Below are 24,871 nucleotides of genomic sequence, written 5' to 3' on the forward strand. Positions count from 1 at the left end.
TGATTGCTTTTTTTCTTGCTTCATCTCCACATATGAGGCAAAGTAAAAGTTACACGACTAATACACCTAGAGACTAGGGAGACTACTTTCAGAAAGAATGACGCTTATTTCAATTTTTATTTATTTTACGACGTCATGAACATCAATTATTGTATTGTTAGCGTGCACCGCGTTTCATTTGAAAATTTCACAGAAAATTCATTTGTTTACATTTTGTTTTGATTTTTTCACTTTATATAGAGAACATGTTCCGATATTTGTCTCATGTAAAATTTTGTACGTAAATTTGAAAATGTGAACAGTAGAGCTGCAGTCCTATTACTTTTTGAACAACCCTCGTAAAATTAAATAAAATGTCATATTTTATGAGCAATCTCCCTACACTGAACAATATGAATACAGGACAGTTTCATCTTGTGACAACATATAATAAATATTTTCAGGTATATATTGGTTGTGGGTGTAACACAGACTGTTTCTGTACACTATATATTAAACCAGACCTGCGAGACTTGACAAGAGGAGAAGTTGTGACCAACTTGAGAAAGGTTAGTATGAATCATACATGTATATCCTTCTATCAAGATTAATACATCCATATGTCAAGATTTAGATATATTGCATTGGTATGCCAAGATTGATATTTTATGAGGTTTTGTCATGATAAGCTTGTCGGCGTTGGTTAACCTTTTTGGTTAATTTTCCACATCATCAGGAATTTCAATAGTAATATAATATGATAAACTAGATCAACAAGGAAATGCTGCATTCAATGAATGCAACCCTAACACGACTATCATGTGGATAAACCTTGATGATTTCAGCCTGTCACACTGATTATATGGTCAAAAGGTCAAAGATCATTGTGACCTTTTATATGTTAAGGTCCATTTTCTTAGAAACTATCAAAGCTTCAAACTAATTTACTCATGCTATATACAATTTCACAAGGGCAGATAATCCTTAATTTATATTTTACTCAAAGTTATTTCCCTTTAATAACTAAGAATTTTTTTTAATAGGTATTCACTAAAAAATTTAGAATGCACTTCTAAACGGCAGATAATCCTGAAGGGCATGTTTTGGGCATTTTTTGCTAAGTTATCTTTAATCTCCCTTTATTATAAGTTTGATATTGAATATTGATGAATATGTATAATGTTATTATATTAATTTGCTAGGTATACAAGAAGGGAGATAAATCAGCATTAGACAGTCTGTCTATGAATCAGATCACTGTGTTCCTCGGTCATAATGGTGCTGGAAAAACAACAACTATGTTAGTAAAACTATATACAGTTAACACCATTGTACACGATAAGTTAACGTTAGATTAGACTTTTGTTCTTTGTTATATATTTAAAGCAGAACCAGAGTTGTTTTAGGTGTAATCTGACTTCCAATTATCAATAGATACATTGAGTCAATATTTGAATTTTTTCTTTGATGTAGGTTATAAACAACACAAACTTGGTGTTAATGTTTAATCAAGTCATTTTATTGTGTCGCTTTGAAAAGGCTACATAAAGGGGTTACTTTTGTCAGCGGCGTCGTTGTTGGCTTCGCTGTTGGCATCAGTGGCCTCCCCTAAGACTTGTCCATACAGGATGTCCATGCTGTTTCTTCATGGTCTGCACTGTTCCTCATTCAATCAACATTTTGAAATTTTCCCTTATAAATGATGAATGGTTTTGTTTGGATTTTAAAGGTGGTTGAGTCTGTTTAAGATATTAAGCATGGTTAACATTAAAGAAAATGTTAAACAGTTTAGTATATGGTTATATTTGTTGCTGATTTTCATTGAATTGTACATTCTCTAGTGATTTTAAAATATTGAAATTAAAACCTTTTTTCAGGTCAATATTAACAGGCATGTTCCCGCCCACATCTAGTACTGCTACCATATATGGTCATAATGTGATGTCAGATATGGATACTGTAAGACAGGATCGAGGGATGTGTCCGCAATATAAAGTTCTGTTTGAAAGGTAAAATAGGAATTTCATTTACATGTTTACAAAATTATAAAATAACTGACAATATCTATATAAAGTGGGCATTCTTTATTTTGAATACCATTCTGATATACACTTTTCTGTACCCAATGTTTTTATTAAGTTTAGAAAAAATGGAATATATGTATGACTAAATTTGATTGATCTTCACCCAAACATTTTGTTGGCTAAACTTTTTTATAAGGAAAAAATGTTGCGCTTTTGTCATGACCCTTTCGTTAGCATTGGTGTTTGCATCAGCAATAATAAAAAGAGGATATTTTTTGTTTGAGTGAAATATGGAATATGTTTTCACGAAACATGATAAAATGCCACATATTTTCACTAGCCGGGATGGCAAGTGAAAATATTAAGATGTTAATACACGGCAGGAGAGGGCTGGAAGGTGATAATCGGCCCGCAAAATGAATAATGGACCCGGGGCGAGGGCTTTAGCCCGAGGGCCATTATTCATTCAGGGCCGATTATCACCTCCCGGCCATACTCTGACGTGTATTAATGTCTTTAATACACTTTGTAGATCTTATAGTAGCATTTTCTTTTAAAAAATACAACAACAAAGTTCTTTCGTTGAAATTCTTGTCTACTCTTCTACTGTTCTGTATAGAGATGTTTACTGTTTGTGTGTTGAAAGCAGTAGAATCTAGAAGCAAGTTTTATTTTCATTTTTTTCAGAATGAATTTGTCATATTATTTCTTCAAATTTCAATAGTAACACAAATGTGTTTGTACTAAATACGCTTAAGCTCTCATAATAAAAATAAAGCAATACGTGCTGACAACCTACTTTCACTTTTACAGTTAACTGTTTGATGACGTAAAATATGACGTCATTGTTTCAGTTTGTGCACGTTCACATGTTCTGCGGGCTGATAACTAGTTCTCGGCCCCGGGCCGCAAACTCATAATAGGTCACATGACATTCATAATCAGTTGAAATCATAGGCAATTTTGTTACTATATATAGTAACAAGTGTATTAAGTGGCATTTTATCATGTTGAGTGAAAATATATACTATATTTCACTCAAACGAAAAAATTACCTTTTTATTTAATTTCATTATCAAAGAAAAATGGTTATGAACACCCTTGCTTGCTACGCAACTGCAATTGTACAGCGCGCGGTAATATTATTATTGTCTTGTTTTGCACCCGATATTTCGCACTACATTGTGACGTCACGTAAACAACTCTTTAAACATTTGTTCAGCGTTTATGACTGAATTAAAGATATTTGTGTTAGGATTGATTTTCTTAGTTAGACCATTTTCTATCATTCTAGATAGTTTTCAAAACAAAATTCATCAAAGTTGTTTTGTATTTATCAGATTTTTCAAACAAAATGGCGAAAGAAGTCCCTTAAAATAAATATGAGTTTTGACTCCGCACACTTTCATATTTATATTTTAAAAAATATGAAACATATTTGACTGATATAGCACCATATTTCATGGGTTAAATTAAATAAACATTTTCATTAAGGGTCATTTTCTTAGAAACAAAGTTATATTCACATGTTCATTAAAAAAAATGAGCAGATAATTTTAAAATTATTTTTTTGCTAAGTTGGTCCATTTTCTCAACAAAGTTCACTACATGTATTTCCCTATCAAAATATATCAATTTGGAATATTTGTTCAATTCAAAATTGAAATACATTGTAATATATTTAAAGAGCAGGTAATAGGACTTTGTGTTTAATGTGTCGGTAAACCTTCTCTATGTTTTATAAGAAGTTTACCATTTATACATCTTGTAACCTTGTTTACATTTGATTAGTTTTTATTACATGTTTACATTTTGTTACAGTTTGAATGTGGAAGAACAACTTTGGTTTTATTCACGTTTGAAGGGTGTTCCAGCTAGAGATAAACAAGATAATATTCCAAGGTAAGAATAGTTTACCATAATGAAATTTTGTATAATCTGCTGAGTAAGATTTAAGGGTTTTAAAAACATATTTGTTACACTGTAAATGGTAGTTTAAAGTCTATTTGCCACAGAAAAATTTAGATCTAGATTTCATGTTTAATTCAACGTAAATGCTGTAGACCTCAAGAGACAAAAAACTGATCCCGCAACACCCTTGTCTTTGGACATATTGATAGTAATTTAGGTAGATATGTTCTTACGCATGTACATTTACTTTTAAAACAGAACAAAACATAAACTTTATTTCAGACTTGTACAAAATACATCATCATCAGACAAAATATTATCATTTAAATATTTCAAATATAAATCACATTCCATAATTATGTCAAATGTTAACAATTTTTTTTTGCTTAATTTATAATTGGGCTAGCACAAAGCAAAATGTATTTGTTATTTCTGTAACTACAGAAATCATACAATCAATGATATTTATTTATGCTATGCTACACAGAGGATTACAGTCAAACATATTCTTGAACATCACTGTCGGTTCAAATCCTGACAGTGACTTTTGATTATTTCACATCAGGCAGCTATCCTGAGCTTGCTTGCAGTATGCCAGTGGTTCTTAACTCAGGTGCCTGCTCATGCCTGAAACTACTGCACAATCAGGAACCTGGGGTCTTCCTAGATAATAAAAATCGGAAAGTGACCATATGACCTAAATTTTAGTATTAGTGTTGACTTAAAACCCGACCGCCCAGCCACAAATACAGTACGTTTTAGGTACAATAGAAGTACCTATAAAGCCCCACAATGTAGTATCAATATGGTATCACTTAAGTACCTGCTTCTAGTGTACTTTATTTTATGGAGCAAAATTTAACATTCACTCGAACAGGGGGAAGTACACTTAAAGCTCCGTCTAAAATATTTAAATTATGCTTCAAAGATACTTCTTTTATGAAAGCATATATAAAGCATCACTCAGGTAGTACCTACAAGCTCAGCATGGTAGGCTCAGGGAAGTACATTTTAAGTATCAATTTAGAAAGTACCTTTAAAGCTTTACCAGAAGTACAATAGAAGCATCACTTGTAGCCCTTTTAAACATCAGCTTGAAATTAATAATGAAGTACATTTGAAGCACAACATAAAGAAGTACATTTAAAGCATGATCATTTATTGAAGTATATTTAAAGCATCAAACACTATATATCTTAAGAAGTACAATTTAAGCATCAAGTTGAAGTTCATTTAAAGCGTCACTGAAGAAGCACATTTAAAGCATCATTGAAGAAGTACATTTAAAGCATCATAAATTACATATATAAAGTTTTAAATGGTTAAAGGGTATAAATCTATATCTTATGAAATATTTTAATAAACTCTATCAACGGTAAAATAATATTGGTTCCATTTTTATATGATTGATTGTACTGTTAAAATAACCCATAATTTACTGAAACAGAAGGGTCCCCTTGCCCTCAGAATGTAAATGTTATGACAAATCATGACCTGCACAGGCATGTAATTTACTTGTACATAATGTAAAGAAAAATGCAGATTTAAAATTTCCCCTTTAATAACACTCAGTGAAAAAGATTTAAATTAGGACATATGTAAAATTTATGAAGAGAAACAAAAACTAAAATTATAAGTGTTAATTTAAGGTAAATTTGAAAAGGCTGTTGTAACAAAATAGTCTAAATAGCTTACCATTATTCCATTGAACAATAGTAAATTTCCATTTCCATCTGATTGAAGAACTCATTTAATGTCCCATTATAATTTCATTAAAGTTCACATTATAAAGTTGTTTCATCTAAATGACACTTTAGGCACATGTTTAACTTTAGTCCTAAGCATCTTTATAAATTATAAGCACTGAGGTCCAAAGAAACTTCCTGAGAAATATTTGAATTTTCTGAGAGCCAGATTTGTTCAGGATATTAGATTACATGTTGTAAACCTCACTTATCTAACACTTTCTTTTATATAAGATAGGCGAGTTTAACACAGGCTATTATGAAAACAGCAAGGAGAAACTCTTGACCCCTCACTGACCAATTACACATGGTTTATATTATGTTACAATCACTTGTGTTTGTGAGTTAAATTTTACTCAAGACTCAAAAGTACATATGAAGTCCCTAGAAATATGCTTTATATTTTCATATTTAAGTGTTTAAAGCATCATTGAAGCCCCATTACTGTTCTTATCTATTTATTAATGTTTACAAAGTATCAACAAAGTCCCTGGCACTTCCAGCAGAAGTTCCCTGGGCTTCTACTGAAGCAGGTATGTGTTAGGAAGAGTATACTTGAAGTCCCAGGGGCTTCATTTGAAGTATGGTTGTTAAGTATCATTGAAGTCTGTAGGACTTCAGGTGAAGCAGGTCTTATTATCTGTAAGTATATCTGAAGTACATTTCAGGTATACTTAAAGCTGGGGGACTTACCTGAAGCATGTGCTTCATTTGTGGCTGGGCGAAAAAGTCTTGAACAGCCCAAACAAATATATCTATAAAAAGGTTTCCTAAAGTTGTTAATTATTTACCTAATATTACAATTATTGAGTATTACTATTTTGTTGAAAGAATATTGTCAGATCTCAGCTTAGAGAACAAAGGGGATTCACACCCAGATGAACTCTGGAGGCATGCAGAGGAAACTTTCTATAGCTATAGCATTTGTTGGAGGATCACGCACAGTGATCTTGGACGAGCCTACTGCCAGTGTCGACCCCTACTCGCCTAAAGCCATCTGGAATCTACTCACTTAATACAAGACAGGTATAGTTGAAGTGATGATTGTAATTTCAGTTGAGTTATTTTCCTTAACATTTAGAACAGAATTTGACAATTTACCTAAATCAGCTGTTTATATTGCTTGTTTCATATTTTGTCAATTATTTAGAGGATATTTGTTTTGGTCAGTGTAAGATCGGAATATATTTCACCGAGTGAGCCCCAAAAGGTATATTTCAGGAGTGGTGCAGCCACATGTAAAATATGAACTTTTGGTGTTCACGAGGTGAAATATGTTTCGATCTTGCAATAAACTTTTTATTATATGCAAAGAAACGTTTAAAAAGACGTTTTAACCTAATGCTTAATTAAAAGCACACCAAATAATAATACAATGTGACATCATTTACGATGTCACACCATTTAGTTGGTTTCCAGTACTATGCATGCTGGTATTTCACTGAAACAATGAAAGGGGCTTAAATTCAAAACAGTGAAATTATCAAAGTGGTAACTTCTGTCTGATTGTTTCAACAATGAAAATATCAGTTTTATATTTCACTGATATATTTCTATAAACCAACGAAAAGTATGTAATAAATGAGTGTAACCAAGTGCTATTTTTAGGGTTAAATTGTTATTTTCCAAGGAAGACAACTCTTTCAACCTTGTTTGATTTTTAGCTCACCTTGCACAAAGTGCAGGTGAGCTTTTAGGATGGCCAACCAAATGCGTCCGTCGTCCGGTGTCCGTCCACATTTTATTCAAACGACATCTTCTACAATACCACTTGGCCAATATTAATGAAACTTGGCAGGAATACTCATTGTATGAAGCTCTATCAAGATTGTTCAAAGAATGCCATTCCATGCTAAACTCTGGTTGCTATGGCAACTAAAAGAAAAAACTTAAAAGTTCTTATACTTCAAAATGGAAAGGGCTAGAGCTTAGATATTTCTCACAAGGCATTAGCTTGTTAGTTCCTACAAAGTATATTCAAATTATGGGCTAAAGCTGAAAATTGGTCTCTATTTTTGGAGTTAAAGGGATTTTTTATTGCAAGGTTATATAGACTTTATTTGTAGGGATAAATTGAGACAGTGTATCTTGTAATTTTTGTCTCAACAGACATTGTAACGAAGATTTTTCTTTTAAAGCATAAGACGGCATCTTGGCGGCCATCTTGGATTTCTCAAAACGTACCATGATTTGACATGTCTACCCCAAAATTTTGTAAACTTGAAATATTAAGCTTTACATTGATATAACATTTATCCATTTTTGCACACAAACGGTCCCCAAGGACTGTACTAATAATATTAGATTTGTTGAACTCATTATTTTAATGTCAATGTTATAAAGGTGAAGTAAGCCAGTAAAGTAATATGTTCTTGTAGTTTAATGAAAAACACTTTCCGACTTAAGGAAAGAGTTCTGAGTTCAAATCTCAGCAGGGACATACTTTCCTGGTCATGAATAGACTTAATGCTTTACTTGTTTAAGTATATTATGCAAGAATAATATATAGTCTTATAGAAATACTAAGTCAAATGAAGAAAAAGTCTAATTGGGAAAAGTAGCATGACTAACCGTAATGTTCAACACTCTGTAGTTCCTCTAATCCCAAGATGAACACAGTTATTAAACCACACTGTGTTTAATAAACTGTGTGGTGTTCTGCTGCCTAACACATGTTTTTCATTCAAAATATTGATGTCATTATCACTGATTGGGCTGCATTTATTAGGTTTGTTGCCCTTTCCCATTTTCTTAAGTGACTTTTGTTTAGCTTTAAGAGCATTTCTGGATATGTTAAAGAATTTTGCTCCAGATTCTTGCATTATTTTCACCGGGTATTTCAGTTCCTTCTGTTTTCGGTCAATGCTTGAAATAATGGTTGTTGGCTCATATTCTTGGCCGTCATTTTTTCTCACTGACAAAATGAAATTTGCCAAATTTGTATCCATTTCCTTAGGTGGTATGTTATGTAAATCTCTTGTTTCATTTTTGCCCTTTAGAAATCTGGTGAATTTATTAACATAAAGATTTTTTTTCTTAATAGTTTGCTTGTTTTTGGAATCTTTGATTAATTGCAATACATCACTGTCAGAGAGACTGATAAACTCATTGGTTTCTCTGCTACAGAGGGGAGATCATTGTCACTGTAGTGTCACTCTTTGGGACAGCTAACTCTACTGTATCAAAGTCTACATTTAATGGAGTTTTTTTCATCATATGATTCAACAAAATCATCATCAAAGGCAGATATATCTTCCCCATACCTTTGAAAAAAATCTTCTCTAGATATTTCAACAACATTTTCTGCTTGATTACAGTCATCAGTATCATTTGCAGGAAAAAATCATTTTATATAATGTCAAAAGTTGTTTGACTGAGGTAATCTTACATTGTTTACTATTGCAGACGATGAAAGTATCCCATTGTGCATTGCAAAATAGTAGCGAACTAATACCCAGCACGCAAAATTCATTCTTGAAGATATAAAAGTAAAGCTATCAGGCTTGAAAGGGGTAAAATATTAAATAAAACAACACATGTACATGTAATAATGTTTATTATTCATTATGACAGGAAACATAACTAAAATAAGCCATAATAATCTTTTATTTGACAAAATCAGAGCACGGAGAAGTATGAAAGAAAGTAGTCCGGGAAATAGTTGGTATTCATACACATTGCTTAACCATGTGACATACTGACTGGAAATAGATAAGGTTATCCGGCAAGGCTTTTTCCAGCTGATAATATCATAAGACAGTAGCAGGATAAAAATAAACAAAAGGCAGTGATAGCAGATTAAAAATTTCTCCGCAACTCGGAATCAATTTAGAAAAACTGGTGCATTAACATTCCAATATATTGAAAGGGTTTTAATCTTAAAAGCTCCGAGTCTATAACATATTTTTTTCAATTTTGATTTTTTGGGCGTTCTTTAGGGATTCCGTTTTTCGCTATTTTACTAGTATGAGGGATATTCATCCATAAAATTTCAAGCCGTTATATTTCAATGTTTTGAGTTATTGTGTTAAGAAAAAAAAATAAAGTATTCATATTATAAAATGGAGAGTTGACATTCAATCGTTTCAAATTAGTAACTTTAACTTTAAAGCTTTGATGAATTAAGGTCTGGATGAAAATAATGCAAAAGAGAAACAGTACAACAATACAAGAGGGCCATGATGGCCCTGAAATCGCTCACCTGTATATAGACCCCTGGGCCAATGCCAATTTTAAACCAGGGACTTTTATTTGAACAAACTTGGTAGACAGCCATTAGAAGATGTTTCATGATAAATATCTAAGCTTTAACTCTTTAGTGTTTTTATAAGAAGATATTTTTAAGTTTTTGCTATATACATATAGGAAAAAACAATGACCACCCGGGAGGGGCCAATTTTGACCCCAAGGCTAACTAGAAAATATTTCATACTTAGTATAAAAACTCTAGCTCTTTTTGTTTTTTAAAGGAAGATTTTTTAAGTTTTTACTCTATACAAAATAATGAAAATCAATGACCCCCTGGGGCCGGGTCAATTTTGACCCCAGGGCATTGATTTGGTAGACACTGACTAGGTGATGTTTCATGCCAAATATTTAAGCTCTAGCTCTTGCAGTTTTCTAAAAGAAGATATTTTAAGTTTTTACTATATACAAATAAGGAAATTCAATGCCCCCTGGGACAGGGCCAATTTGGCCCCAGGGCATTTATTTGAACAAACTTGGTAGACACCCACTAGAAGATGTTTCATGCTTAATATTTAAGCTCTAACTATTTGGGGTTTTTAAAAGAAGATTTTTTAAGTTTTTACTATATACAAATAAGGAAAATCAATGACCCCCGGGGCAGGGCCAATTTTGACCCCAGGGCTTTTATTTGAACAAAGTTGGTAGACACTGACTAGGTGATGTTTCATGCCAAATATTTTAGCTTTAGCTCTTGCGGTTTTCTAAAAGAAGATATTTTAAGTTTTTTCTTTCGGTTGCCATGGTAACCAGAGTTCTGCATGGAATGGAATTCTTTGAACAACTTTGTTAAAGCTTCACACAAGGAACATCCCTGTGAAGTTTCATTATGATCTGCCTTATGGTTTCAGAGGAGATGTTGTTTTAAAAGTGTGAGCGGACAACTGACGACAGACGATGGATGAAGAGTGATCCTAATAGCTCTCCCTGAGCATAATGCTCAGGTGAGCTAAAAACATGAAAATTATAACAAAATGGTTAAGCATGACAAATTTCAAAGTGAATTAAAAATAAATGCAAATGATAAATTTTCATTCTTGCCCACTAAACTTCTCCTTTTTAACAATTTATATCTCAAATTGATTCTGTATTATACAAAGAAAGACAGACAGACAATTTATTTCAATCAAATAAGGCTTATAAGCCCATGATGACATAATACAGCATATTTACAAGATAACGAACAGTGCATATGTTAACATACAAAACATTATCACAATATCATTATGACTTTACTGGAGAAGGTCATAATAACAACTTATTCGTAAAAACATAGAATAATGCAAATATTAATTTATGTTTGTCTTACTCTCACATACTTCTTATTAGTTAAAATGATTGCATGAATTAAATGTTCTGTTCTGGAAATGTTTAGCTACCCAAAAAATGATATAATTTACCATATTAATCTATGAAGTAGGTTGACAACAAACATAATAAATTTTCACTACATTACATAAATTATTTAACTAAATAAGTTTACATAATAAATTTTCACTACATTACATAAATTGAGCCGTGTCATGACAAAACCAACATAATGGGTTTGCGACCAGCATGGATCAAGACCAGCCTGCGCATCTGCGCAGTCTGATCAGGATCCATGCTGTTCGCTTACCGACTCTATTACAAGTAGAGAACTGATAGCGAACAGGATGGATCCTGATCAGACTGCGCGGATGCGCAGGCTGGTCTGGATCCATGCTGGTCGCAAACCCATTATGTTGGTTTTGTCATGACACGGCTCAATTATTAAACTAAATAAGTTTATCTTACCTCACTATTGAGGCAAGAGACATAGATTATATCATATAAATTCCTATTATACCAATAATCCGATATTTAATCAGTCTTACCGAAACGAAACTGTAAGACTGGTAGTATGGCATGCAAATATACATGATTATATAACATAATTATGTTATAAAATAAACTATAAATGAAAGAAAGGACACTTTCAAAACAGAAATCATCATTGATTTTAGTTTCATGTCTATACGTCAAAAACAGTTTGTGTTCTAAGAAAACACAAACTATAAATGACAACAAAGGACATTTTCAAAACAAATATCATCATTGAAATTTACAGGACATCTGAATTCATATAGAACCAAAATACTTCTGAAGTTTCCAGTCTACATCTCAAATACATTTTGTGTTACACTATGAAGAGAAGACAAACTACAAATGAAAATTACGGCACTTTCAAAACAAAAAGGGAAATAATTAAAAATTATGATGGGAAGAAATATCATTTTTGTGCACTGCGCTCAAATTCTCAATGAATTGTATCAACCAATAAAGTTTAAAAAAATTATCATATACAATCTGTATTTCAAAAACATTAAGTAAATATGTATTACGCTCCAGATAAGAATGGGGGCCATTTTAAATGGGTTAATTTATATAAACTGGAGGCGTGTCGCTTTAATAATTTCCAGTATTAGGAAAAATAAAAGAATTTATTTAATTTTATCCATGAAATATGGTGCTATATCAGCCAAATATATATCATATTTGTGAAAAAAAAAAACAAATATAAAAAATAAATATGAAAGTAACTACTTTCTAAGATGTTTCTTTTTTTGCAAAGACTATCTTCAGCTATTCATTTCATCATCAGAAATTATCTTGTAATGTTTTTGTCTTTTCAAGACAGTTATGGCTGTGATAAATTGTGTATTGAATTCGAACCACTCATCATATTTCGTGAAAATACCGTATATTAAATATTTCATTTAAACCCAAAACTTTCCTTTTATTATTTTACATTCTATACAAATATTAAGAGAAATTTATACAAAAAGAATGCTGCATGCCTCCAGATGAGCTAAAATAGTTAAATAAAATCCAACTTGAGAAAAAAGTACTCATATTTTAAGAAAAGTACAAAGATTCATGATTCAATTAATATTATTATACAATTTACATGTTTTGTAAGATTAATGACTAATTTAAATAATGAAAACATCCCTATACTAAAATAGAAAGGGGTATATAAACAACATATTTTCACTTCTTTTTTGGTAATTTATGTGAATTATATGAAATTGTAAGCATCATTTGCAATGTATTCAATTACTTTCTTTGTTCACTTCACAATATTTTACTTTTCAATACATCTTCCAAATTTTCAAAGAATCCGGAGGCATGCTGTTTGAAAGCATGCTTAGATGATTCGTATCATATCTATCCATTATAAATATATATTGACAGATTAGAAAAAATGTGCAATTTGATATTGCGAATGCTATTGTTCAGAAGTGCACTCTGTTTTGTCATTAAAATACTCAAGACTTCCAACATATCAAATTTATCTCCGAAATGTACAATATTCTATAGTAGTCTATATCTATGAAGCATGCAACTTTAAAGTGATATCACTCCAAACAATGATTATTTACAAATAAGATAAATCATACACTAGCTAAAAATAAATCAATCAATGGTAACACAAATATACAGTTTAATTCAATAATACTTCACACTTGAAACTTCACTTTTCATGGGATAATCATGACATTTATATATACTATATACACCCTCTCTATCAATTTATAAATTCTTTATTTTTCTGTCATGAAGGAATTTTGCTCCATTGTAAATTCATTATCAGATTCTTCACAGGTAATATGGCCATATGTAAACAGTTGTAAGCAATATAATCCTCACCTAGCAGCTCGGGTTATATATGCCAACAGCCATAACAAATTCAGAATCTTTATAATTAAGAATATACACTGCAAATTATCATTTAATGTTTCGAAGCAAAGAGAGCATGAGAACAATATCAAAATTTGGTTATAAAGACTTATAAAATGTTATATATGGCCGTGCATGAAATGTTGTTTGTTATATAACCAACACCTCGTGACTTTGGTTACATACTTAAAGTTTGTAATATTGGGCAATTTAACCTGTCAGAATCATAATGTATCTTCATATGCATAATTTCCGTGTATCGCCAAAATAAAACAAGAGGGCCATGATGGCCCTGAGGTCGCTCACCTGTATATAGGCCCCCCCCCCCACCCCGGGCCAATTTTTACCCAAGGGCTTTTATTTGTTTATTTGAACAGACTTGGTAGACACCCATAAGAAGATGTTTCATGCTAAATATCTAAGTTCTAGCTCATTGGGTTTTTTAAAAGAAGATTTTTAAAGTTTTTACTATACACATATAGTTAAAAACAATGACACCCCTGGGGCAGGGCCAGTTTTGACCCCCGGGCTTTTATTTAAACAAACTTTGTAGATATTTACTTAAAGATGTTTCATGCTTAATATCTAAACTCTAGCTATTTGGAATTTTTCAAAGAAGATTTTTAAGTTTTTGCTATACACATATAAGGAAAATCAATGACCCCCCGGGCAGGGCCAGTTTTGACCCCAGGGCTTTTATTTGAACATACTTGGTAGACACCCATTAGAACATGTTTCATGCTAAATATCTTAGCTCTAGCTCTTTGAGTTCTTTAAAAGAAGATTTTTTAAGTTTTTACTATATGCATATAGGGAAAATCAATGACCCCCTGGGGCAGGGCCAATTTTGACCCCAGGGCTTTTATTTGAACAAACTTGGTAGACATTCACTAGAAGATGTTTCATGCCAAATATCTAAGCTCTAGCTCTTACGGTTCTTTAAAAGAAGATTTTTTAAGGTTTTACTATATGCATATAGGGAAAATCAATGACCCCCTGGGGCGGGGCCAATTTTGACCCCAGGGCTTTTATTCGAACAAACTTGGTAGACATTCACGAGAAGATGTTTCATGCCAAATATCTAAGCTCTAGCTCTTATGGTTCTTTAAAAGAAGATTTTTTAAGTTTTTACTATATGCATATAGGGAAAATCAATGACCCCCCCGGGCGGGGCCAATTTTGACCCCAGGGCTTTAATTTGAACAAACTTGGTAGACATTCATTAGAAGACGTTTCATGCTAAATATCTTAGCTCTAGCTCTTTGGGTTCTTTAAAAGAAAATTTTTAAGTTTTTACTATATGCATATAGGGGAAATCTATGACCCCCTGGGGCGGGGCCAATTTTGACCCCAGGGCTTTTATTTGAACAAACTTGGTAGACATTCACTAGAAGATGTTTCATGCCAAATATCTAAGCTCTAGCTCTTATGGTTCTTTAAAAGAAATTTTTTTAAGTTTTTACTATATGCATATAGGGAAAATCAATGACCCCCCAGGGCGGGGCCAATTTTGACCCCAGGGCTTTAATTTGAACAAACGTGGTAGACACTTACTAAAAGATGTATCATGCTTAATATCTTAGCTCTAGCTCTTTGGGTTCTTTAAAAGAAGATTTTTTAAGTTTTTACTATATGCATATAGGGAAAATCAATGACCCCCTGGGGCGGGGCCAATTTTGACCCCAGGGCTTTTATTTGAACAAACTTGGTAGACATTCACTAGAAGATGTTTCATGCCAAATATCTAAGCTCTAGCTCTTACGGTTCTTTAAAAGAAGATTTTTTAAGGTTTTACTATATGCATATAGGGAAAATCAATGACCCCCCCGGGGCGGGGCCAATTTTGACCCCAGGGCTTTTATTCGAACAAACTTGGTAGACATTCACGAGAAGATGTTTCATGCCAAATATCTAAGCTCTAGCTCTTATGGTTCTTTAAAAGAAGATTTTTTAAGTTTTTACTATATGCATATAGGGAAAATCAATGACCCCCCCGGGCGGGGCCAATTTTGACCCCAGGGCTTTAATTTGAACAAACTTGGTAGACACTCACTAGAAGATGTTTCATGCTTAATATATTAGCTCTAGCTCTTTGGGTTCTTTAAAAGAGGATTTTTTAAGTTTTTACTATATGCATATAGGGAAAATCAATGAGCCCCTGGGGCGGGGCCAATTTTGACCCCAGGGCTTTTATTTGAACAAACTTGGTAGACATTCACTAGAAGATGTTTCATGCCAAATATCTAAGCTCTAGCTCTTACGGTTCTTTAAAAGAAGATTTTTTAAGGTTTTACTATATGCATATAGGGAAAATCAATGACCCCCCGGGGCGGGGCCAATTTTGACCCCAGGGCTTTTATTTGAACAAACTTGGTAGACACTCACTAGAAGATGTTTCATGCCAAATATCTAAGCTCTAGCTCTTAGGGTTGTTTAAAAGAAGATATTTAAAGATTTTTCTTTCGGTTGCCATGGCAACCAGAGTTCTGCATGGAATTAAATTCTTTGAACAATTTTTAAAGGTGACCACCAAAGGAACATTCCTGTGAAGTTTGGATGAAATTGGCTCAGTGGTTAATGAGGAGATGTCATTTAAAGCAAAAGTTTACGGACGGACGACGGACGGACGGACGCCGGACGAAAAGCGATCACAAAAGCTCACCCTGTCACTTTGTGACAGGTGAGCTAAAAAAATGTTATGTGAACATTAATTTTGTTCAGAAAACTGAATTATTAAAAAGAAGAGCGAAACTGTTACAAAATATGTAAATATCATACACACTTCAAAAACTATTTACAAAACTATACATTTGTAATACATATAATACTAGAATAAGTGGTTTAAATTATATATTGTTTTTTTTATTTCATGCTTTCCAGTGTTTACTGTAATATATCAGATAATTGTATTCTGATAAACTACTAGTGAAATTTATAAAATATAATTTTCACTGTAGCCGGACTATATCTGAATGCGGATGAAAAGAATATGATTATATCATAACTAACTGGAATAACGGGCAAAAATAAAAGCGGTAACTCATACGTAAATTTTGCTTCTTTAGGGAAAGGAAGTTGTACATCATTTTAAAAAGGTAACAAAATTAGAGAAATTTAACAGAACTATATTTCAAAATTGATGATGTGACGTCATGATATTATGACGTCATAAAGGAGAATGTGCAACATTATGTGGCAAAATCAGTAAAAAATACTAAACATCACTTAAAAAGCATGAAATAAAAAGAAAAATTATTAGTTTTACATATAAGATTGAAATATATATTTCATTCGTGAACACCAGCTATTATATTTTCACTCGTGGCTTTTACGCCACTCATGAAAATATTGCATCTGGTGTTAACTCAGTGAAATATAATTCAATTTTACATGCAAAACAAACAAAAATCCTCTATATAATATGGTAATTTTTTGTGTTACAAATATAGTGGTATATTTTAAATTTAAGTTCATTTTATCAACACAGAACAAAATTTAATGTAGTTTCCTTATGCTGACAACAACTACAGTCTTTAAACCGATACTAAATTTGTCAATACTAAATCTGTCACTTGGCTGTGCCAGACCAGAGCGACGAAATTCCCTTAATGCTGATTAACAAACTGTACGCTATACTAAACAAGGCACATTATGTCTAAGAAAATAGATAGTCTCTAGCAAATTCAAGCAAGTTCAAGCATTTGCTAACAAAAATGTTTTGATAATGGTTTAATCAGAGCATCAGATAAGGTGCGTATTTGCGTATTTACGCAATTAATTTTATAAAATACGCAATTGATTTTTTAAGAATGCGTATCAAAACCCATTGAAAAAAATAAAATACGCAATTGTCTTGAAAACCCGTGCGTATTGTCATTTTCACTCTGTCGTTCGCTCGTAGTTTTGGACAAATTATATCGATATGCATGCTATCCGAATATTCCCGAATCAATGCTAACTAATCAACGGTCTCCGGTCTTCGACGGTCCCGACTAAGCCATATCAATTAAGCATGAGACCGTCAATTTGTCTACTCAGGTCGACGGTCTTAACAGACCGGCAGAGACCATTGATTTTGCGGAGACCGTCATTAAGTAGGTCCCAGCTGTATCAATAGACGCTTTGAAGGCAATATTGCGTCGTACAAAAGGGAAAATGATTTGAAACAAAACAGTCGTAAACTAGAACTGCCACTATCATGGCGTGAATACCCCCGCATACCACTTTGTCAGAATCAACAGTGGCCATTTAGAGCTCAAGGACAACCTCCCTGCCAAATCTGAGGTTACTATGCCAGTGCATTGCTAAGTTATGTATTCTACATGCTTCAAATGTGAAAATGTCAAAATCAATACATTGCGGACAGGACATTCTTTAACAATTAAAAAGAAAAGCTTTTTTTGTCAAGGTCCCTGTGACCTTGACCTTTGACCCAGTGACCTCAAAATCAATAGGGGTCACCTTATAGTCATGATCAACATCCATGTCAAATATGAAGACTGTGGGTCATAAATGGGTGGACAAAATTTTTGAAGTCAAAGTCCCTGTGACCTTAACCTTTGACCTGGTGATCTCAAAATCAATAGGGGTCATCTACAAATCATGACTAACCTCCATTCCAAATATGAAGACTGTGGGTCAAAGGAATCTTAAGTTATTGGGCGGACAAGCTTTTTGAAGTCAAGGCCCCTGTGAACTTGACCTTTGACCTGGTGACCTCAAAATCAATAGGGGTAATCTACTAATCATGACTAACCTCCATTCCAAATATGAAGACTGTGGGTCAAAGGAATCTTAAGTTATTGGGCAGACAAGCTTTTTGGAGTCAAGGCCCCTGTGACCTTGACCTTTGACCTGGTGACCTCAAAATCAATAGGGGTCATCTACTAATCATGACTAACCTCCATGCCAAATATGAAGACTATGGGTCAAAGGAATCTTAAGTTATAGGGCGGACGAGCTTTTTGAAGTCAAGGCCCCTGTGACCTTGACCTTTGACCTGGTGACCTCAAAATCAATAGGGGTCATCTACTAATCATGACTAACCACCATGCCAAATATGAAGACAGTGGGTCATAGGAATCTTAAGTTATTGGGCGGACAAGGTTTTTGAAGTCAAGGCCCCTGTGACCTTGACCTTTGACCTGGTGACCTCAAAATCAATAGGGGTCATCTACTAATCATGACTAACCACCATGCCAAATATGAAGACAGTGGGTCATAGGAATCTTCAGTTATTGGGCGGACAAGGTTTTATAAGTCAAGGCCCCTGTGACCTTGACCTTTGACCTGGTGACCTCAAAATCAATAGGGGTCATCTACTAATCATGACTAACCACCATGCCAAATATGAAGACAGTGGGTCATAGGAATCTTAAGTTATTGGGCGGACAAGGTTTTTGAAGTCAAGGCCCCTGTGACCTTGACCTTTGACCTAGTGACCTCAAAATCAATAGGGGTCATCTACTAATCATGAGTAACCACCATGCCAAATATGAAGGCTGTGGGTCATAGGAATCTTAAGTTATTGGGCGGACAAGAAAAAACCGACGGACGGCCGGACGCCGGACGGCCAGACGGCCGGACGGACAAGCTGATTCCAGTATACCCCCCTTACAACTTTGTTGTGCGGGGGTATAATAATCAAAAATCAGTCAGAAAACGAACATGTTAAAAACATTATGGAATATAACATGAGCATTTTAAATAAGAAAATAAAACAATTGTGAAAAGTTCTAGTAAATTGTTTATCCTATTTTCTTTATAAAACAGTTTTAATTTTATTGATATTGAAACCATAAAATTCATATCTTCATAATTGAATACCCAATTGATCTTGAAATCATAGGGTATCGAGTTTTGGAATACCCAATTAAATGGAGCCAATACCCAATTCCAAAGGAAATGATGGAGTAATACCCAATTCACTTTTAAAGCTTATCTGTTGCTCTGAAGTTTAAGGGCATGTTAGATGTTTAACAAGTGAAAAAATATAGCACTGAATTTTGACTTCCATACTAATATTAATTAACTTAAATTATAGCAATTGCCAACATAACAAAATCAGCATTAGAGAAATTATGTATAATTGGCAAAAGGATTTATTTTTGGAAACTGTAACACGATAACTAAAATAAAAAGTATTGAAAAAATGAAATAAAACTGATAGAAATTCTAAAGTGTAATAGGCCTTCAATAAAAAATAATTTAACAATTCTTGATATATAATATCAGTCTTAAATTGCAGAAACAGACTTATACATGTACTGTATATCTAATTAAATCAAATTATTTCAATTATCTTTTTAACATAAAAGTTTATTTAAAGGAATACTGAAATATTTGACAGTGGTATTGATGTAATTGTCCTTTGAGATTCAAATTCTAATTGTACAAAACAGATATCTGTTTGATGCAAAAATTTTCTATTTTGTTTCCATTCAGCCAGGAACCAGAATGTTATTCATTGCATTGGCAAGTAATGATGGTTGGGGGATTTTTCTGCTGCTGTTAATCACAAATTAAATCCACGTCTGTCACTATACAGCCAGTGTATCAGGTGTGAAATCATAATATCGAACTATTGAAGAACTTTAACATCTTTGTCATTCAGAACATCCCACTGATAATCATCTGGAGATTGATGGGAAAAAAGCCAAACAGTTGTGATTGTCCTCATTGACTCTGTAGGTTTATTATAGCTGATATTCTGAAATAAAGGAAAGTCATAATTATAAGATCATGTAGTAGGATTTTCCTATTCTAACAGTATAATAATATTTTATGTGTTTTGAATATACTGATTTTTTCCTGTCAATTTTCAAGCTAACCAATCCAAATGACTTAAATAGACTTGTCAATCATTCAGTCTGGACGGAACCATTCACCATATTAGGGAAAACTTAAAAATATTCATGTATATGCTGGCTGATCGTGGTCTGCATTGGTAACATGGGTATAGAATATGTTATCGCCAGGAGGCTTAGAGTTAAAGAACCAAACCGGAGAGTATTCAAGTAGATTCACTGACCTCTTGTATTGCAAATAAAAAGAAATGTTATTGTAATCTAAGTAAAAACTGCAAACACATCACATATAATTTGGGATTTGGGACCGATTGTATTCTTTGACATAAAATAAATTATTACATAAAAAGCAGCGCAGGAGTGTAATAAAGCCATTTAATAAAAAAAGGATATAACACTATAGTGTAATAACACTTTGACATGACGTCATTTGCGCTATAATCTTTAACATAAGCATTAAAGCGTGTTTATGTTAGTGTTACACTAAAGGCGCCTCAATGAAAAATGACTCTTTAACAGTTTAACATTCTTATTTTATATATGTGATAAATAGAATATTATATATTCGTGTAGATTCAATACTAAATTTATTGAACTCGTTGAATAAAACATAATTATGCTCGCCAGAGGCTAGCATAATATGATTTTATTCAACTGGTTCAATAAATTTAGTATTAAACCTACACTCATTCAGTATCCTCTATTTAATGTATAGTTGATATTTTTTGTCAATCAATTACCGATACAGAATTGAAATAAAATCAATACTTTTGCCTATAATCATCAATGAAACTGGTTAAGGAATGCTAAAACTAGCAAAAAATACAAACATAACTAGAAATGTGTCCATAGGACACAGGTGCCCCCACTGCGCCACTGTTCTGTCAATTTTATGACTCTAGGTCAAATATTTTTTGAAAACTAAAAATCTTTTACTTAAAGTAAAGGGCAAGAACTTTACAAATACTGAATAAATCCACATGCATAAGTACACATGCTGACCAACATTCTTGTAAACTTTCAGGCCTACAATACTTTTTGAGCTGTGCATGAACAAGCTGAAAATTGCAAATTTATACTACTGTAAGTCAAGGGCAATAACTCTTACAAAACTGAAAAAAATCCACATGCAAAGTCCCAGATTCATAGCTTCACAGTAATGTGAATCATTATTCCTGTAATTTAGTGATGTTGATTATTATTTCTGTAAAGTTGGTTGATTCTAACTCAAGCACTCAAGGAACAAATAACAACATAATGAAACGGTCAAGACTAAGTCAAGAGAAATAACTCTACAAATACTGGATAAATACACAAGCGAAACCTCAGGTGCAAAACTAAATATGCTGAGCAACCTTTCCGTGAGGTTTAATGACTCTATATGTCAAATCCTTTTTGAGTTACATGCGACACAAAATTGTAAAAGACAACTAAGTCAAGGGCTAAATAACTCTAAAAATACTAAATAAATCCAATCGAAAATACTCAGGAGCACAACTACACATGCTGATCAATATTCCTGTAAAGTTTCATGACTCTATGTCAAATACTTTTTGAGTTACATGCGACACAAGTTGAAAATTGCAAAATTTTACTAAGTCAAGGGCAATAACTCTAAAAATACTAAATAAATCCACACGAAAATACCCAGGTGCACAACTACACATGCTGATCAACATTCCTGTAAAGTTTCATGACTCTAGGTCAAATACTTCTTGAGTTACATGCGACACAAGTAGAAAATTGCAAAATTTTACTAAGTCAAGGGCAATAACTCTAAAATTACTAAAAATATCCAGACGAAAATACCCAGGTGCACAAATACACATGCTGATCAACATTCTTGTAAAGTTTCATGACTCTCGGTCAGATACTTTTTGAGTTATGTGCGACACAAAAGTGAACAGACAGAAGGACGGACAGACGGACAAGGGTAAATCTAAATGCCCGCCACTAAAGTGGGGGCACAAAAATGGGCACGTCTAAAACTATACCAGCCGTAACCGTTGTTACTTGATGGATTTTATTTATTTTGTTAATTTACATATTTTATAGCAGTGATAATAACAAGAGCTGGCAGAGGAGACAACACACTCTACTAAATAAATCCATGTGTAAAGGAAAACAAAACTATGAAAAAACAAGAACGTGTTTGTTAAACACAAATGCCCCCGGCTCAGATTCTTGTAAGTAGCAATACTTCAAAAAATGTTTACCCATTCACTCAGTTATGGACAGAAAAATCACTAAAAATTGTAAACACAAGTTTTATAGCTTGACAAAGTCATGGCATTTTGTAATTGTGAAAAATATAAGTTGCCAAGTCATTGCTCTGACTTGTGAAGTTGAAAAATATTCAACTTCATGCAAGTTATCTTCCTACCAAATATGAAATACATCTGTCATTAAATAAAGGCTGTATGGGCAAAAGGGTAAAAATCTATTTTGAGCACTGGTGACCTTGACCAAACTGACCCCTAACTTCTATCCAAAAGAAGAATACCATGTAAGTTATCTTCATACCAAATATGAAATACATCTGTCAATAAATAAAGGCTGTATGGGCAAAAGTGTAAAAATCTCTTTTTTTAAGCACTTGTGACCTTGACCCAACTGACCCCTTACTCCATCCAAAGACAGAATAACATGCAAGTTATCTTCCTACCAAATATGAAATACAACTGTTAATAAATAAAAGCTGTATGGGCAAAAGTGTAAAAATCTATTTTAGCACAAGTGACCTTGACCCACTGACCCCTACCCAAATCAAAAGGATGAATACCATGCAAGTTATCTTCCTACCAAATATAAAATATATCTGTCACCTTATAAAGGCTGTATGAGCAAATGTGTAAAAATCTATTTTTAGCACTGGTGACCTTGACCCAACTGACCACTAACTCCATCAAAGTTTATGTTTATTATCAATTATAAATAACATCTGTCTATAGAATAAGGTCAATACACCTGTAAAAATGTAAAAATCTATTTTTAACATTGGTGACCTTGACATTGGTAACATTGACCTTGACCCAAATGACCCCATACTACACCCAAAGAAGGAGGTGTTTGTATTAAACTAAGACATCAACTAAAAAAAAGGCTGTATGAGCAAAAAGGTTTATATTTCAGTGTTTCTGCCAGAGCGCGTTTTTGCGTTTTTGGCGCACTATTTTCAGCCATGACGCAATGAAATTTAGTTAGTGCGTATTTTGTGACGCAAGAATTTCACCGTCGCTGATTTCAACACAAGTCAGATATACAGACTATAAACCGTCAATTCAGTATAAAAATGTACGGAATGTTTACCGTGGGCTCCACTATAATTTTAATGAGAAATGAAATTTACCGGGTCCGTGGTCCGGCATTAAGCCAATTTCAACTAGTTAATAAACGCTTGCATTTATACGTTACTGCATATATTGAAAGCGCCCAGCAAATTATTTATTTTGTTGTCAGCATATTCTGCGAACGAATAACTGTCTGCTGGAAAATGCAGTCTGCGTATATGTTAGTGTTCATCTGTGCTGTTCTACAGAAATTAGAAACTTCGACGGGAGCGATAGCGACAGGAGAATGTTTCTAATTTCTGTAAAACAGCTAAGGATGAACACTAACATATTTAGTGTCAAGCTTTATTTGGCCCTTGATTACGTCACTAGGCGGTACTATGAAGCACTATGAAAAATAGAAGGCGACTATGAACGAATTTCAATATAGTATCGACTTTCTTTCTTCTATGAAAATTAACACACATAATTTTTAAGAAATACAGCGTTATTATTGGATGACAAATAATCCAAAATAGCAGAGATTGACCAATTTCTTCACGAAAAATATACAAAATATTGTAAACAAGCAATTATCATAGTATTGCAAGCAATCCGTAAGTCCCCTACCGGTAAGAACCCCATCAACATTCTGAAGGGCCATTGGCCATTCACTTATGTTTCAATTTTTCTCTATTTTAAGTAAACTTGTTGGAAAAGTTCTTTAAAAGTGATCACAGGAAACAGTTTTTATGAACAGACAGACAGACGGACTGAAGGACACTCTAAAGTTAATATTTGAAACATCCCTGTTACCAAAATATAACATTTTAAAAGCAGGAGGAGATAACTCTTGAATTAAAGATGCAATTTCATAAAAATTTTCAGCTCTTTTTGACTAATCACAAATATTGTTATATTTGCCATATTTTAAGCCTATTTGTTGCCAAGGCAACTGATATTTTTTCAAAATAGGAAGAACAGATAAGACATGCATAATCTCAACACTGCTATCTACCCATATGTCAAGTTTCACAAAAATATTTCCAGTACTTTTTGAGATATCACTGGATTCAGTTTATGTGTAAAATTTGCCATATTTTCAGTCTATGTGTTGCCATAGCAACCAGAATTTTCAACATAGGAAGAAAAGAAAAAGACGTGCATAATCTCAACACTGCCATCTACCC

The 24,871-nt window shown here is 33.1% G+C and overlaps 1 protein-coding gene across 1 annotated transcript; it reads left to right on the forward strand.

Annotated features, from left to right (window-relative positions):
* The first annotated feature begins 377 nt into the window (after positions 1-377).
* LOC132744928 (ATP-binding cassette sub-family A member 2-like) lies at positions 378-6,732 on the forward strand. Its single transcript, XM_060733723.1, has 5 exons — positions 378-548; positions 1,182-1,279; positions 1,857-1,988; positions 3,825-3,905; positions 6,491-6,732. Exons 1-5 carry the CDS (start codon positions 393-395, stop codon positions 6,648-6,650), a joined length of 627 nt encoding a protein of 208 aa, XP_060589706.1. The 5' UTR covers positions 378-392; the 3' UTR covers positions 6,651-6,732.
* The last annotated feature ends 18,139 nt before the right edge of the window (positions 6,733-24,871 follow it).

The sequence above is a fragment of the Ruditapes philippinarum genome, unplaced genomic scaffold (assembly GCF_026571515.1).
Source record: "Ruditapes philippinarum isolate M1 unplaced genomic scaffold, ASM2657151v2 ctg9578_1_1_1_1, whole genome shotgun sequence".
Taxonomy (NCBI): domain Eukaryota; kingdom Metazoa; phylum Mollusca; class Bivalvia; order Venerida; family Veneridae; genus Ruditapes; species Ruditapes philippinarum.